At 34.0% G+C, this 17,140-nt stretch overlaps 2 protein-coding genes across 3 annotated transcripts; one reads left to right on the plus strand and one right to left on the minus strand.

Moving 5' to 3' along the window:
• Positions 1–1,017: 1,017 nt before the first annotated feature.
• On the plus strand, positions 1,018–5,581 carry LOC131008876 (calcium-dependent protein kinase 10-like). Of its 2 annotated transcripts, XM_057935975.1 has the most exons (7): positions 1,018–1,938; positions 2,014–2,157; positions 2,230–2,382; positions 4,076–4,191; positions 4,359–4,526; positions 4,689–4,919; positions 5,008–5,581. In XM_057935975.1, the coding sequence occupies exons 1-7, from the start codon at positions 1,293–1,295 to the stop codon at positions 5,179–5,181; spliced, it is 1,632 nt and encodes a 543-aa protein (XP_057791958.1). In that variant the 5' UTR covers positions 1,018–1,292; the 3' UTR covers positions 5,182–5,581. The 2 variants fall into 2 exon arrangements, with proteins under 2 accessions (XP_057791958.1, XP_057791956.1); XM_057935973.1 differs by having other exon boundaries at positions 1,123–1,938; positions 2,014–2,382.
• Positions 5,582–6,860: 1,279 nt separating this feature from the next.
• LOC131008877 (deaminated glutathione amidase, chloroplastic/cytosolic) lies at positions 6,861–8,113 on the minus strand. The gene has a single exon (XM_057935976.1). It carries the CDS (start codon positions 7,892–7,894, stop codon positions 7,028–7,030), a length of 867 nt encoding a protein of 288 aa, XP_057791959.1. The 5' UTR covers positions 7,895–8,113; the 3' UTR covers positions 6,861–7,027.
• Positions 8,114–17,140: the final 9,027 nt, after the last annotated feature.

The raw sequence follows: 17,140 nt of genomic DNA on the forward strand, positions 1-17,140 counted from the left end.
CGGAAAAATAAATAAAAAATATCAACTAGTTTCTTGGAAATTCGTTTTTTGTACACTACCTCTTGTTTCTATATTCATCAACGCAAGGATGTTGATTGATAGCAAAGGAAGAAAAAAGTTTGCCATGCATCTACTTGTGAGATTCCTTGAGTGATAAACACAATCAATTCTTTTATATTATTGAAATAATTTTTTTTATCAGAAAAAAAGAGAATATTGAAGTTTAAGTACTTAACCTCACTCTCTACTTCAAAATGTCTTCAAAGAGACATTGTATCTTCTTAATAGTGCATATTTATATTTTATTTTATACTCTCATTTTTTGGGGAAATGATACTCTTAATTATGGGATATAATAATAACAATCTTTAATTAGAATTTAGTAATTTTAAGTAAATTGTAGTATTAATTTATAATAAGTGATAATCAATCAAAAGTTTTTACATAATTAAACTTATACGACGCACCCATTCTAATTAAGTTCAATAAAAATGTAGGAGTATTAGTTTTCATTAAAGTTTATCAATTATGATTAAAATAGAGAGCCTCATTAAAATTTAGAAACACAAAACATAGAAACAATTCAACAAATGAATTGGCGCAACTCTCACTCCACGGCTCCAACTTCCCCACCAAAAAGAGTAGGCATGACCAAATGAGACCATTAATGCCACCGACTAATAATTTGTTGTTTTTTATTTCATCGCTCAACCAAAAAGACAATTCACCTTTCAATTCTTGAAACATGCTCACAACCACATCATAAACAACAATTTATTGCAGATATTGATTATTGTTGCATTAATTGAAGTTTGGTAATAGTTTTGTTAGCATCGAAGGTCGATATAAACCTTCTTCCTACACTACGTATGCACATCAATTTAACAATTTGAATCAACAATTAATTCCACCTCCAAATTAAGTTAAAAGGGACAAAATTGTTCAAATGTGAAACCTAGGGTAACTAAAAAGATAGTTCTCCCCTCAAAAAAGAAAAAGAAAAAGAAAAAGGAAAAGAAAAAGAAGAAGATAGTTTTCCGATTTAAATGTGAAACGAGATTAGAACGCAAAATACGCCAAAAGAAACACAATATTTAAATATTAAACATTATAAAAACTCCTTTTTCAAACACTAAAACTTTTCCTCCAAAATTGACCCCGCGTTTTCTCTCTCTTACTAAACTATCTTCTTCTTCTTCTTCCTCCTCCTCCCCATCGTTCTCCACCACCACCACCACCACTGACGGCGGCGCTGTCACTTTTCCTAGCTGCTGAAATCTCAACTATCCTCTATGGGAAATTGCAACGCGTGCATCCGACCTCCTGAAAAGGAGTCCCCAAATTCAAAACCACAAACCCCCAAACCCCGCAAAAACAACCGCGGCGAGCACGTCCCCAATCCCTACGCCCGATCTCCCGCCCCGATCCGCGTGCTGAAGGACTTCATGCCGCGCACGCGGATCTCCGACAAGTACGTCCTCGGGCGCGAGCTCGGCCGCGGCGAGTTCGGCGTCACCTACCTCTGCACCGACCGCGAGACGCGGGAGGCGCTCGCGTGCAAGTCGATCTCGAAGAAGAAGCTCCGCACCGCCGTCGACGTGGAGGACGTCCGCCGCGAGGTGGCGATCATGTCGAGCCTGCCGGAGCACGCGAACATCGTGAAGATGCGCGCCGCCTACGAGGACAGCGAGGCGGTGCACCTGGTGATGGAGCTCTGCGAGGGCGGGGAGCTCTTCGACAGGATCGTGGCGCGCGGCCACTACAGCGAGAGGGCAGCGGCCGGCGTCGCTAAGACGGTGGCCGAGGTCGTCCGGATGTGCCACCAGCACGGCGTCATGCATAGGGATTTGAAACCGGAGAACTTCCTCTTCGCCAATAAGAAGGAGAATTCGGCGCTCAAAGTCATCGATTTCGGATTGTCGGTGTTCTTCAAGCCTGGTAGGTTTGTGATTTCCATTGTTTTCAGATTTAGTTGCGATTAATAAACTCTGAAGCTTGAATTAATGGAATCAGGTGAAAGGTTTTCTGAAATTGTGGGGAGTCCGTACTATATGGCGCCGGAGGTACTGAAGCGAAATTATGGACCTGAAGTTGATATATGGAGTGCTGGGGTGATTCTGTATATTCTATTGTGTGGTGTTCCTCCGTTTTGGGCCGGTATATTCCTCATTTCGATCTCCAATCTTAGAGCCAATAGTAAACAGAGGATAACTGCTGTGTTTGTTGCAGAAAGTGAGCAAGGTGTAGCACTTGCGATTTTGAGAGGAGTGATTGATTTCAAGAGGGAGCCATGGCCACAGGTTTCTGAAAGTGCCAAAAGCCTTGTTAGGCAAATGCTGGAGCCAGACTCCGACAAGCGTTTGACAGCCCAGCAGGTTCTTGGTGAGTTACGTTTCTCTAGTACTAGTATTCTTTTACAAATCTGAAAAAGTGAGAGTCGTAGTGTTTGTGTTATCCATGAATACTTTGATGGTGAGGAGAAAGGAAATCACACAAAACTGACTTCATGCTATTCCATAGAACATCAAAATCTATAACTAGTCACTCAAAGATCTCAAGGTTTTGGGCTCAGAAACTTAAAATTTTCCCCAACAGTGAATATCAAATGCTTGGCTTGCACTTAGGAGTTAGGAGTGAGCAACACCGAACCAAAACCGAATAGTTGAATTATGGTCTGTTCGATTCGATTTTAGCTACATTTGGTTCGATTCGGTTATAATTTTAGGCATCGGTTCAGTTTCTGGATTAAAAATTTTGGTTGGAGCCGAACCGACCAAACTTTTAGTGTTTAATATTTCTTTAATTCTAAACCGTAAAAAAATCTTAGGCTTAAGATATTTATTATATTAATATATCTCTTTTATTTCTTTGATTGATTGATTTTGAATTTATTACTATGATGATTTTTCTTTCTACTATTTTGGGTGCTAATCTATATAATATAAAGAGGAGTTTTTTCCTCCATTCCTTCCCTCTATTTTTTCTCTCTCTTCTTCCATCAAATTTTTTCAATATTTTCTCTTCTTTTTTATAATTTTAATTATTTTCTAAACATCAAAAAAATTTATTTATGAAAAAAATATTCAATATGCATCTTAAATTTAATTTTGTGACAATTTTTTTAATATGGTGATTTTTTTATCAAAAATGAATTTAAAATGAATAAGTTATGAAAATTTTAAGATATTTTATTTTCTCTCTTCACTAAAATTTTATAATTTTTTTATTTATGTTAGTCCATGAGAATATTTATTCATTTAATATGTCGTGTAATACTCTATAATAATAATGTATAATGTTAATTTTCATTATCAAAAAATTTGAAATTATTTAATAACTATGATTATCATTACACATTATACAAAGTTAAATTTTTAATTGACGAGGTTTATCTTTAATTTATTTTTAAAATATATTTTGTATTTAATTATAATTTATCTAATATTTATATATTTTTATTTAAAACATGTGGTTGATTTCGATGTTCGTCGCACGAATGGTCATACTAGTTTTGATATAAAAATGAGAATATAAAAAAGTTATGGTTAACCGAAACCGACATTTGAAATTCGGTTTAGTTCCGTTGCCCATTTTTAAAAAATTAGCGTACCACCCACGTGGAAACTATTTTATAAATTGCGATATTAAATAAATTTAAAATATAAATAATAAACATAGACAAACTTATAATGTAATTGAACCAATCCAATCGAGTGCCCACCCCTACTTGTACTTACTATTCGGAGCATAATGTTCGATTCTTTCTCATAAACTTTGAGCAATCCTAAATTGCTAGCAATTCATGGAAAGTATTACTGATGTTTATAACAGTTCTTGTTAGATGTAGGAATCACGAATGCCTTAGCCAACTAGGCCTGTGGAAAGTCTGGATTAGTAATACACTTAAATCTTTTAATATAAGAACAAATTTCATGCAAATGTTTTTTTGGAGTAAAAAATGCGTATCAGAGCATATGAATATCACAGCTTGCTAATCTTGCAAATCAAGACATGTGAATTTATGCAGCATTTTGTTTCTGCGCGGCAGCTCTAACACTTGTGTGGTTTTGAGTAGATCATCCATGGATACAAAATGCGAAAAAGGCTCCAAATGTACCGTTGGGAGATATCGTGAGAGCACGACTCAAGCAATTTTCTGGCATGAACAGATTGAAGAAGAAAGCATTGAGGGTGAGCATCTAGCTTTAATGTGATATATTGGTAAACTTCGAGCTCGTTATTGCAAACACAAAGTTCTTCCTCAGCACAGTTTAGTTGTGGGCTCTGCCAATGCTTTTTTGATCATTAGTTACATCTCTCCGTCGTAACGATCATTTAACCTTAACACAACTGTGTAGGTAATTGCGGAGCATCTGTCAGTTGAAGAGGTAGAAATAATTAGAGATATGTTCGCGTTGATGGATACCGACGATGATGGGAAGGTTACATTTGAGGAACTAAAAACTGGCCTGAGGAAAGTGGGTTCACAGCTTGCAGATCCTGAGATAAGGCTGCTGATGGATGTGGTTAGTTCTCCAAATTTTTAACCTTGAAAACATCAAATGGATTTAAGATTATATGTTTCGCTATTTTATCTATTCAGCAATCCCTTTATCTGTAGCCCTGAAGCCAGATTTTTGCCAGTGTCCTATTCCTAACACAAGAAGTCTTGTGTCTATTTTGACTAGGCCGATGTTGATGGGAACGGAGTGTTGGACTATGGAGAGTTTGTGGCTGTCACAATCCACTTACAGAGGATGGAGAACGACGAGCATTTCCGCAAAGCGTTCATGTTCTTCGACAAAGATGGGAGCGGGTACATAGAACTAGACGAGCTACGAGAACCTTTAGTGGATGAATCGGGGGAACCTGAACTTGATGTACTCAACGACATCATGCGCGAAGTTGATACTGACAAGGTTTAAGATCCTAAATTCTTGCCCATCTTCTACTATATCTATAATCAACAACTGAGTGTTCACTATCGCATAAATGGAGTTCTTGCAGGATGGGCAAATTAGCTACGACGAGTTTGTGGCAATGATGAAAACTGGGACGGACTGGAGAAAAGCGTCGCGACAGTATTCAAGAGAGAGGTTCAAGAGCTTGAGCTTAAACTTGATGAGAGACGGCTCTCTGCAGCTGAAAGATGGTTTTACAGGTCAAACTGTTGTAGTTTAAATTTTTGGGATTTCTACCATGTCCCCCCTTTGCTGGAAAGAAAACCAGCTATTTCTCGAAAACTCGAGGCTTCTGAAAGTGAAGGAGCTTCGAGGACGACCCTCATTGCGATTCTGTATTCTCGATTTGCAATGTTCCATTGATGCGAAATGGTTTTCTTCGATGAGCAGAGGAGTTTCAGGGAAGATGTGAGTGAGTGAGTGGTAATTCTTTTGTTCATAAGATGTGCAAAGGATGCGTGATAGGTAAGGAAGGAGGTGCCCATGTTTGTGCTGTATATTTTTGCAATCTCTACTCTCTCTCTCTCCCTCTGTATATGTGCCTACTTAGGCACCTAAAATTGTGATTTGAAATGTTAAACGCTGGAAAGATTCATTTATTCAATGATTTATTACAATAATCTCAGAGTAGCCTAGTTCATTTTGATTGTATTCCTACCTACCTGCTTCTGAAAAGAGCAAATTCGTTCCGAGCATGAAACACTAATGTACAGGAGTCTGATAAAACTTCAACTACGTCGGAACAACTCATTTTCAAATGGTTACCACATTGTTCACAAACTCATTCTATTCATTTCAGAAGTTTTTTATTCATCCAAATCACTTCATGTTGAATGTACACATGACGCATTGAGATAAAAAAGATCCATGATTCATATAATTTAAATTGCAATGACCTCAATCCTCTACTTCTCAGTTCTCACATAAATGACACATATGCACATGTTGTATTCACGAAAGTAAACGTTTCAAGAAACAGTCGGATCACTAACCCGGTCTTATCCAGCAGTCTCCTCATGGCGGATGAAAGACCTCATCCACTTCACTTGAAGTACCACGGGCCATCAAATGACGTCGTGATACTGCTACGCAGCAAAGCAACATGGTGATGAAGGGCCATTAAACTGATTTAAGACTTGATAGCAAAGCAATAACATTCTTGATTCCAACAGATAACATGTTTATCCATGCACGAGACATATGGTGAATCAACAAAACAAGAAAGTAGATGAATCAACAATAGAGGAATGCAGATCAACCAACAAAGAAATCTGAGAACACTTATCAAGTCCCTCTTAACACGAATATATTCAAGATGACCCGGCCATCAAGAGATTGTCCGCCAAGCCAATAAAGCATTTTCCGAAGGTACATATCACCAAGATCAAGTTTGAAGACACTTCTTCATTTCCTTCTGTGGGGGGGTATATCTTTGAGATCACAGCAATAGATGTGGAGACATTAAAACACCAAACTAATGATTGCCTATTGCAAATGATCGCGGGAAAAAAGTGAAATATGAGGACCCCATAAGCGAAATTCACTTTTCATGATTGACAATCTACATGACTGAGTATTTCTATCCTCACTACAAGGATTTCTTCAATCTTATGCTTTCGATGAGATATGAATCAACCAAAAATAGCTTAATTATCAAGGGCATTGGGATATCCCAAAGTTTCAATTCATCTTAGTAAACAATGGATTAGCCTATACAATTTTTATCTATCTAGATTAATTCTGAAAAGTAGACATCCCTTAAAGGGTTCCATCATTTATAACAAAGAGTTCTATCTTCTATATCCATATTGTTAAGACTGCCAATATATATATATATATATATATATATATATATATATATATATATATATATAGTTCGATACACATGTAGCGCATATATGGCCTGAATGAGCAAATATTAATGAAAATGTTACGAGAGAATGTTATCATCATGTTCAGCAGTAGCATAAATTCAAGCACAGTATATAAATACAAATGCGGCAGCATGAAAAAGGCGACGCTGGGAAGGAGATACTGTACAGGAAAGCAGAGCTGCTTCTTCGAACTCACAAAGAAGCCGCCGATCTCCAGAACTCACTCGGCTTTCGGTGCCGATCGATCGGCATCTTCTTCCTAATCGAATCAATCGCCGCAAAATCAATATCCGCAACAGCAATTCCAGTGGACAGCCGATCAGGCAGCCGGCCAACAACCGTACCCCAAGGATCAATAATCATACTATCACCGTAACTCTCTCTCTCATCACTGTGGATCCCAGCCTGCGCTGCCGCTATCACGTAGCACTGAGTCTCGATTGCCCGTGCGCGGAGCAGAATCTCCCAATGCGCGTGCCCCGTAGGTTTAGTGAACGCCGCCGGCACCAACAACACCTCCGCGCCGCGGTGGAATCTCAGCTGCTGGTAGATCTCCGGAAACCGCAAATCGTAGCAGACTGTTAAACCTAATTTCCCGAACGGACTATCGACGGCGACGATTTCTTCTCCCGCTTCTGTAAAACTGCCCTCCTTGTACACCGCGCCGCCGGGAACGTCGACGTCAAACAAATGCATCTTACTGTACTTGCTCCTGATGTTCCCGGCGTCGTCGATTATCACGTGCGTGTTGCGCAGATGCGAATCGTCCGATCCTTTCTCCTGAAATCCGCCAAGCGACAGCCAGATACTTGAATCCCTAGCTAGTGAGCGGTACTTCTCCATGATCGGACCGTCTAGTGGCTCGCAGATCGTGAGGCTGTCGCCGGATTTCGAGCCGACGTAGGAGAAATTCTCCGGGAAACAGAGCAACTTGGCGCCGGCGGTGACTGCTTCCTTCACAAGGCGAGAGCAGGTGGCGAAGTTGGCGGAGAGGTCGTTGACGGAGGTCATCTGCGCCGTGGCGACCCGCACGGTGTTGACCATGGCTGCTGCTTCCATCAAGCGACGGAGATGAAGAGAAGAGTGTGTTGCGACTTGTGCTTGTGAGCTTACTTCGTAAAATGTTTGATTTTAACGGCCGTTGGATCTTCTATGTTTGGCTTATATCAAACGGCTTCAAATATCCTTACAATGTAGCGGGTCATGGATCATATCTCGGGTAGGGTACGACGATAATGGGCCTAAACGAAATTTGTCAATTTATATTGGGTTGGGCTTTTGCCTCGTATTTCTTTGCGTACCAAGAAATGCATTGATGCCTTCACATCCAAATCGAATTTGTGTCAAGTTTTCAAATTTCACGTGATGTCAAATTATTTATCGTCGCAAGTCAAATCGAGCTTGAAAATCTTTCAACTATTAATTTATTGACCATTGGATAATGCTATTTGGTATATATGGTCACATCAGCAACAGTGAATCTCAAATTATCAATCTACTAAAGTCTAGTAGCATTATTTGATTTTATAGTAATAAAGGGGCAATTCTGTAATCAGCACGTTGAGACAGAAAAGTGGGCAAACTTGTCTTTAAGCTCAGTTGGGGTGGGGCGAAGATTATTCGTATTTCGTAACTAATTCTTACTTTCAAATTTTATCAAAAAAAAAAAAAAACTTACTTTAAATTAATATGAATTATGATATTTAGAATGAACTTATAATTTCAAATGAGATGCAATTTATTTAATTATTTGAAAGTATAAAAATAAACATAAAAATATAAAAACATCTCGTACATTGCAATAACGCATAGTCTCTTTTTAATCATTAGTAGAATGCAGGGATGTCAATCGGGCCAGCCCACCGGGTTTCGGGTTAATTGGGTGCGGGCTAATCGGGCTGGAGATTTTGTCGGGTTATAAATTTTCAACCCTAACCCTAAACGTTCGGGTTTCGGGCTAGTCTAATGCGTAAAAATAAAATAATCATTTGTATTTTGTTATTTTTAATAATATAATGTATATATAATGTATAAAATATACATAGAAATCAAAGATATAAATTATATAGCAAGCATGAAATACAAAAATATAAGATATTGAAAAAAAAACATCAAGATTACATAACATATAAAATAAGTTGGTAACAATAAAATGTTCAATTTTGTTAACGAAAAAATAATAAAATATCCAACAATAGTTTCAATTTATAGAATCAAAGCATCTCAAAAATACAGAAAAGTGAAATGATGAGACTTTATAATATTTTGTCATTTTTTTATTTTTATATCTAAATATTTAATATTAATGTATTCGGGTTTCGGGCTAACCCATCGAGTTAGTCGGGTCGACCCTATCGGGTGCCGGACTATTCGGTTACGGGCTAATCGGGTTGTAATTTTTATCGGGTTGAAAATATTCAACTCTAACCCTTTCGGATGACGGATTAATCGGGCCAGCCCACGAATTTCGGGCTAAATTGACATCCCTAGTAGAATGCGCCACAATGTTCAACTGATTTTGGTAGCATTTTGAGGAAATGTTCAACTGATATGGTAAATGGGGAAATGATAAAATAGTAGTAGTAGCAAGTTATTATTAGTGGCTGTTCTAAAAAAAAGTTATTATTAGAGGCAATGAATGAAAACCCACTTCTGTATTTTGACCAAGAAAACAGATCGTTAATATGGTCCACAAAATAAAACATCTGTTATTGAAATATAAAAAATGATTGGAAAAAGCTGAAATCAACAGAGAACTGACTGTATCGTATTTTCCTAACTAAATATTCAAATAAACAAAACAATCATCTCATTCACATATTTTTCCTTACAAAATAAATTTATCTGCATTTTTTATAAATAAGATTGAAGATCCAAGATGGATCACTGATTGATGGGCCCCAACTTTAAATGCACATGAGTACAACTGAGAGTCGTTAGGAAAGGATCATGTAATCAAATTGGGCAGTCTGTTTCCGCATTCAATATCATGCCATTATCCCTAAAATAATGGATCCATGTTATTGAACCGAGCAATTAATATATTTGGTGAAATATTTTATCTATACATTATGAATGTGTTAGTGATTGTATGATTAACTATGATACGGTGGATAATGATCAAACTTATCTAATGTCTTATCTCTATATTTCATAAATACTATAGTTTGTGAATTGTGACTGTATTTGGATTAACAATAGAATAAATTGTGATTATGTTCCGGTATGAAGGAGGCATTAGTTATAGTAAAAATTATTGTTAGTGTTGAAATTATGAATTAATTTGGTTCATAGATTTTGATTAAATTTATGGTCATTGTTATTTTTCATGCCAACCTCTTCTATTATACAGTTATACTCCATGCGTCACACTACAATAGGCTCGTTCTATATTTATATGATATGATAATGCATCCATTTATGATAGATTGATAATTGTGAATTACACAATGATTAACGATCTAGATTTATTTTTTGTTTTTACAAGGGAATTTTTTCTTTCCATTCTCCCGTGAAACGCGTTATGTTATATGTATGAATATATAATAACATACGACATATTAATTTCCATTGATGAAATCTCAACAGATCTATTAGGCGTGGCTTTTTTGATATGACTATGAGATATCGAATCATAATAAAAATATACTGTTTTTGTATTTGAACGAATTAAACTACAATTGCTCTCAAATATAATGTATCTCGTGGACTCTAATATGAGCGTTGATTTATTTGATGATTCGTTAAACTTGACGCTCTAATGACCTTATTTCATGGATTAGTTGTATAAGAAATATTTTATTTACTTAAAAGTAAAAATATTTAAACATATATGATCGGACATAATTTTTGAACAAATGAGTTATATTTTAAAAGTTTAACGTCAAGAATGTTCGACTTGACCCAATTTATTGTGTTGGCTTCATAGGCTCGAGTCGGAGAAACCAAGCACGCTAAAACTTAGGCATAAAATAGCTCAATATTAGATGATCTTATACCTTAAGAAAAACGACATAGTAATATATTTTTTAGAATAATTTAATTGGCTTAACAGATTTTTAGATTTTTTTATTGTTCAGTGGGTTCAAGCTAGACCACTAAAGCAAAAAAAAAAAACATTGAGATCCTCTCCTTTGTTCTATCAGTGGAATAAGTTTGTTAATAAAGTTATGAATTTGAATTTTCAAAGATAACTTAATTACTTTTTATATTAAAAAATTATTTGTAGTCATAAGCTATTTTCATCTCCCATCAGTAGAAGATTTGCGAATCTTTATTCTTCACTAACTTGTAATCTTTAAATTTTTATCAGGACAACGCTCATGCTTTAAAATTGATTGATCGAGAGAGTTCAAATCATTTAATTCTAACTAAAATAAATTAAATTACACATAACTCAAATCGTGCTATTTAATCAAGATGGTGGTACAATATATTAAAAGCAAAAAGTTATAAATGAGCAAAATTTACTCTAGAAAAAGAAGTCCCCCCTTGGCAAGTTACTAAATTTGACGTGACATGAAACGCTACATTCATTCCTTCTCATACTTCTCCATTCTATTTTGTTTATAGATTAATTAATAGTAGATGTAACAAACATTCGTTTAGTAAACTGCAAAATCGAATTTACTATGAGAATAGAAAAAGCGAGCGACCAATTTGCGATGGCATGAGGTGTACGGATTTAGTACTTGTTAATTATATGGAGACAAATATCATGTGCCCTAAATTAATTTCTGCATGGCCATTGCCCATTGGCTTCTCCCTCTCTCTCTCTCTCATTAATTGTAAGCGTCGACCATACGCGCTTGTCTACTATTAGCCTACATGCACCACATGAATGCGGGCCCCACCCCACTTCTTTCGTTTTCCTTCCACAGCCTGTGTTTGGCCATTGTCTTCCAAATATGTTTTTCCTTTTTCCGGAAATGCTAAATATTTGAAATGTAAAAATAATCGGAATAATTAATTGGTCGAATTCCATCAATTCGATTTCACTAGTTACGTAGTACTTTCTTTTTCATAAAGGGTGACATCAAGTATTCAATTTTTATTGTATTTTTTTAAGGGTTAGATTTATATATTTAAATATAAGTACATTTTTTAGCTTTGATTTAGACTTATTTGGTGTATATATATTATTGATATGGATGATATTGTGGCTTTTTTTAATGGACTAAGTCCAATAGATTGAACTTAGCGAAAAGTCCGAAAACATAATAAAGGGATCCAGGGGGCCTAGGGGGGCTGAAGCTCCCTCCCAATTATTGAGTTTATTATTTATTTTTTAAAATTTATAGTTTTATTATATATATATATATATATATATGTATAAGAAATACAACAAGAAATAGACATTGTTTTAATTATTATAATATCCATATTGATTGCTTAATAATATTTTACATTGATTTATTAAATATATGTTATTTTTATCCTATTTTCCTTTCTTAATAAATTTTTAATGGTGAATTTGAGTTAATCCTCAAGTTAAAATAAAATTACGAACTATTAATAATGAAAATTAGTTTATTTGTTTAGAAGATGAAATATTTTTTTTTGAAATGCATAAAAGTATGTTTTTATATGCTTTTAATGTACTTGATGTTGAATTAATTGAATTGTGAACAACTATTTATAATATTAAGTGACTGTTAAAAAACACATGAAAATAAACTGTACGAAATGCTTAAAAAAAAAACTTCGAGAGCCCTTGTCCCCAAATCCCATGCAAATATTTTCATATGTCGTAGTTCAACAAATTCAGCCTCCCTAATGATAAATCCTGGATCCGCTCCTAATTATACCTCGCAAGGAGGTTTCCTTAAAATTGCAAGATTGATGGGAAAGTAGGAGTGAACATCTTTTTTGTTTTCCTTTAATGGGAGCTATCATCTTTATTTGAATATGAGGAAAGATAAAGCATTGCTGCACATATAACTTTAACTTTGCCTTTGTTCAATTATTTTTTAACATGCTCCAATTATTATGATTCATTTTTCAGGGAATAATTTTTTTAGGAATAACATTTTCAAGTTTTATCTATCAAACAAACATGCCATAAAATGACTACCACTCCAAATTATTTTTCTCTATTTAGATGAATTCAAAGTTAATTTAATACTAATGCATGCAAAAATTTAATAAAACGTAGAAACTTAGAAAAGATTCAAAAAATGAGAGAGTATCCTGATTTCAATAAACTTATGAAATTAAACAAATTCAAACTAATCAATACTCAATGTTTTCTTAGAGAAGCACATGCAAAGCTTAAACTTACTCCCATTAGGAATATACCGAAGATTGCAAGAATATTCTGCATATCATATATAAACATGTAACTCCAAATAGATTGATGAGATTATAAATCTCCAAACTACTCTCAAGTCCTTCCACCTAATATTGAAATACATGTTTTATGTTCCAATTCAAGCATAAGTTATCATCTCTCCATCTCAAACTAACGCAATTAACCATGTAAAATTGGTGGCAATCAATTAAGCAAACAATTAAACCAGTAACATGAAAAAAAAGAAGTCATAATTGATTAAGAAAAATCACGCTAAAAACTATCATCAATCTATTCCCTAACGCTAGGGCAAACGAAAAAATTAGCCACACATAGACTTGTAAACTAGTATACTAAGAGCATCTGCATCGCTTACACGATGCGGCCTACTCGTGTAAGGCCGCTATCGTGTAAGCCGATGCAGCCGCTTGTTACACGAGGGCTACACGTTATAACGTGTAGCCCTTTTGCCCATTGATGAAAGGCGCGTGTGAAACACGCGCCATTAAAAAAAATAGAAAATTCGAATTTTGAAGGATTTGTTTTTATTTTATTAAGTTTTATGTAATTTTTAGGATTTGTTTTTATTTTATTAAGTTTTATGTAATTTTTAGGATTTCAAAATTAATGCAATTTAAATTTGAAGTAAATTGTGTGATTTAAATTTATGCAATTAAACTTAAATGAAAAATGGATAAATCAAAACTAAAAAAATCATGTAGGCTATCATGTAACCCCAATGCAGCCTCTTTACACCATGTGGTCCCTCCCTCATAAAGTAAGCTATCATGTAACACCAGTGTGGATGCTCTAAAGCAAAAGAAAAATAAAATCATAAACAATCAAAACTTATGGAAAAATGCTTAGGTCTTGAAAGTTTGCAACTTGATCTTCACTGGTCTTCTATTTTCTTCTTCTCTACTCTAAAGATCTTTGAGAGGATATTTATATATAGTTGTGGATTGAGGTTTAGAAATTCAAGTTTATAAACATTAAGTTTCAAAGTGTTGGGCTGAAAATAGGCCTCAAAACCCTAAATTGGTATTTCCCACGCAGCCTCAACTTCAGAAAAACACGTTGAGATCGGTGTCACACACGATTTAGGTACACGGGCGTGTGTTTTGTGCACCTGAAAATTCCAACTTTGCACAATATTTTTGTTTTAGACCTTTCTCATATCCGTTTGAGGTTCGAATTTTGATTCATTTTCGCTTACGAATTCGTATTGAGTTGAACTCCAATACTATAAAGCCCAATCTCCATAATTATGGCCCATATTTATGCAAATTCAATCAAACATCCATTTCACAAGATAAAATAATTCAAACACAAAACTTGATTTCAATCATGTCTTTTCACCAAAATTAACTTCTAATAAATTGTAAAATATAAAAAATAGTACTCCATGTTTATCGTAAAGTACAATAGATTATTTATAAAGGTGACATTTTTTATGCCCACTTTGTTAAGTTAAAAATTAAAAATGTCCACTTGTTATAAAAACTTGATCTTATGCCCAAAATACTTAAATTACCCTTCATGTTTTAATCAATGTACTTGTAAGACAAAAAATAGTCAGTTGTCAGAAAGTAGGTTGCCGCCCGAGTGGCAAGCTAAATTTTCAGGGCGACAAGCTACTTTTTCGACCAGAAAAGTAGCTTGCCGCCCGGGCGCCAACCTACTTTTTCGACAGCAGACTATTTTTTCTTACATTTTTATTACATATTTGTACTTGTGTCAAGTGTAAGACATTACATAAAAAATGATGCAAAGCCATCAACATCCAAGGGAAATTTCAACTCTTCACTTTAATTTTGAGCTTAGAATCAAATTTTTATAAGAAGTGAGCATTTTTAATTTTACACTTAACAAAGTTGGCAATTTTGCCTATTCCTTATTTACATATGTTGTTGGGTTAATCTGATATTTTTTTTCTTTTCTTCTATTTTATTGCTCCCTGCGTCTCACCATAAGTGAGGCAGTTATTTTAGGCCCGAGATTTAAGAAATTGTTGTTTAATATATTAAATATATTTAAATATATGTTAATTAATTTTTTTAAAGATAATTTCAAAAATAAGAGATGAGTATTAATACGGGTAATTAAGAAAAATAAGAGTAATTAATTTTATTAATATAGTCTTAAATTCTCTAAATTTTATCAAAAATGAAACGACTTATTTTTATTGGAACAACCCAAAAGGGAATACGATTCACTTTCGGAGGGACATAAAGAGTATTTATTTATTATTATTGTTGTTGTTGTTGTTGAAACAAAACTTTTGATTACATAATATTGTTTGATTGCTCAAGTGGAATCATAAAAAGCCAAATTAAATTATTGAAACCGAAAGTTTGAAAAGGTTGAAATCCATTTAGAATTACAGACAAAAAAGGCAGAGTCATCACTGAGTTGATGATTTCTTTTTTAATAATCTTTTTAAGTGAAAAAAAAATTGTACATAAAATGTCGCCTTCATGGACTCTAGTTTACCTATACTTTGCTGAACCATATATTTTTTCTTTCCTTTTGTCTTTTCCACATTAAAATATCAAAAAGAAGTGATGTCACACACCAAAAGATAATATATAATCCGTGTGTATTACTTTGGTCGACATGTACTTTTGAGGTTTAATTATTTGGATCATGATATTTTCAAGCCTTTTAACAATTCTAACACAATCAATTAACTTTTGCCAAGAAGTTATCAACTTCCAAAAAAAGCTTCAATACGAATAAAATAATTACTCAAGATTTGTTGGTTTCACAAAAAAAAAATTATTCAAGATTTTTAATAAGGTTGACTGGATCATGAAGCAACTAAGGTTTCTTTCATTGCAAAAAAATAAAAATAAAATGATGGTAGCTTGCAATTTTTTGTCATGTACTTGGTGAACAGTTTCATCCATTTTCTATGAAGATAGCACAACAATTGCTGCACATCTCTCTCAAAAATTACCAATCTATTAATCTATAGAGATATTTTCTCAAAGAAAAAAAAAATCTATAGATATGTGGTGTCGAACATATTCCTTAAAAATTAAAAAATAATATATACTTATATAGTTATATTGAGGATTTAATTAGAACTCAATATTTGGCCCTTCATCTTAAAAACACAAAATTTTAAATAATTTTTACAATTTCAAACTGTATTGCCCTTAATTTGGATGAACTGAATTGGGTTGGCGAGGGTTCGGGTGGTATTTTTCACACTAATGTTATAATTTATGCCAAAAGTACCAAATTACTTAGAACGAATAATTATACCAAGCAATTTGGTACTTTTGACACTAATATTGTTATTTGTGCCAAAAATACCAAATTACTTAATTTTTCTTGGTTGGTGCCAAAAGTACCACCCGAATCCGCACCCAACTCGATCCGATCCGCTCAAATTAAGGACAATACAATTCGAAATTGTAAAAAATGACCAAACTTTATGGTTTTAAAATAGATGGCCAAATATTGAGTTTTATTGCTTAATATGCATTCTAATTTAATGAACATTAATTTGTAATTAAATAATTTTTTTATTAATATGAAAGCGACTTCAATTATCGTAATCAAACTGAAATTACTGATGAAATTATGCATAGGACTGTTACTGATATATTATAAAAAATAAATTAACACTCGACTAAATTAACGCTTGGGTAGTTTTTCACTAATAAATAAATCACTTTTTGACTTACTATCATAGGATTTATAATAAAATAGTTAAATATTATAATCAACGGACACACATGTACCAAAATGCAAATTATAAATATTTTTTTTTATTAGAGAATAAAAATCATTAGAGAAATAAAATTAATCAGACTTCCACTATTTTTATTTTATTTTTTGTAATGACTTCCATTTAAAGAAATGATTGTAAAAGCATTTGTCTATTATCCTAAAGAAAACCTTCCGTCCAATTAAAATATTTGTCCTTTTGGCTATCACAAAAATTATACTCCCTCCGTTTCATTATAAATGTTTCACTTTCTATAATGGAATGTTCCATTACAACT

The sequence above is a fragment of the Salvia miltiorrhiza genome, chromosome 2 (assembly GCF_028751815.1).
Source record: "Salvia miltiorrhiza cultivar Shanhuang (shh) chromosome 2, IMPLAD_Smil_shh, whole genome shotgun sequence".
Classification (NCBI taxonomy): domain Eukaryota; kingdom Viridiplantae; phylum Streptophyta; class Magnoliopsida; order Lamiales; family Lamiaceae; genus Salvia; species Salvia miltiorrhiza.

Coding starts and splice junctions, on each gene's coding strand:
- LOC131008876 (XM_057935973.1), top strand. CDS start 1,293: ATGGGAAATTGCAACGCGTGCATCCGACCTCCTGAAAAGGAGTCCCCA. Junction 1,939..2,013: donor GTCGGTGTTCTTCAAGCCTG/GTAGGTTTGTGA, acceptor TAATGGAATCAG/GTGAAAGGTTTTCTGAAATT. Junction 2,383..4,075: donor GACAGCCCAGCAGGTTCTTG/GTGAGTTACGTT, acceptor GGTTTTGAGTAG/ATCATCCATGGATACAAAAT.
- LOC131008877 (XM_057935976.1), bottom strand. CDS start 7,894: ATGGAAGCAGCAGCCATGGTCAACACCGTGCGGGTCGCCACGGCGCAG.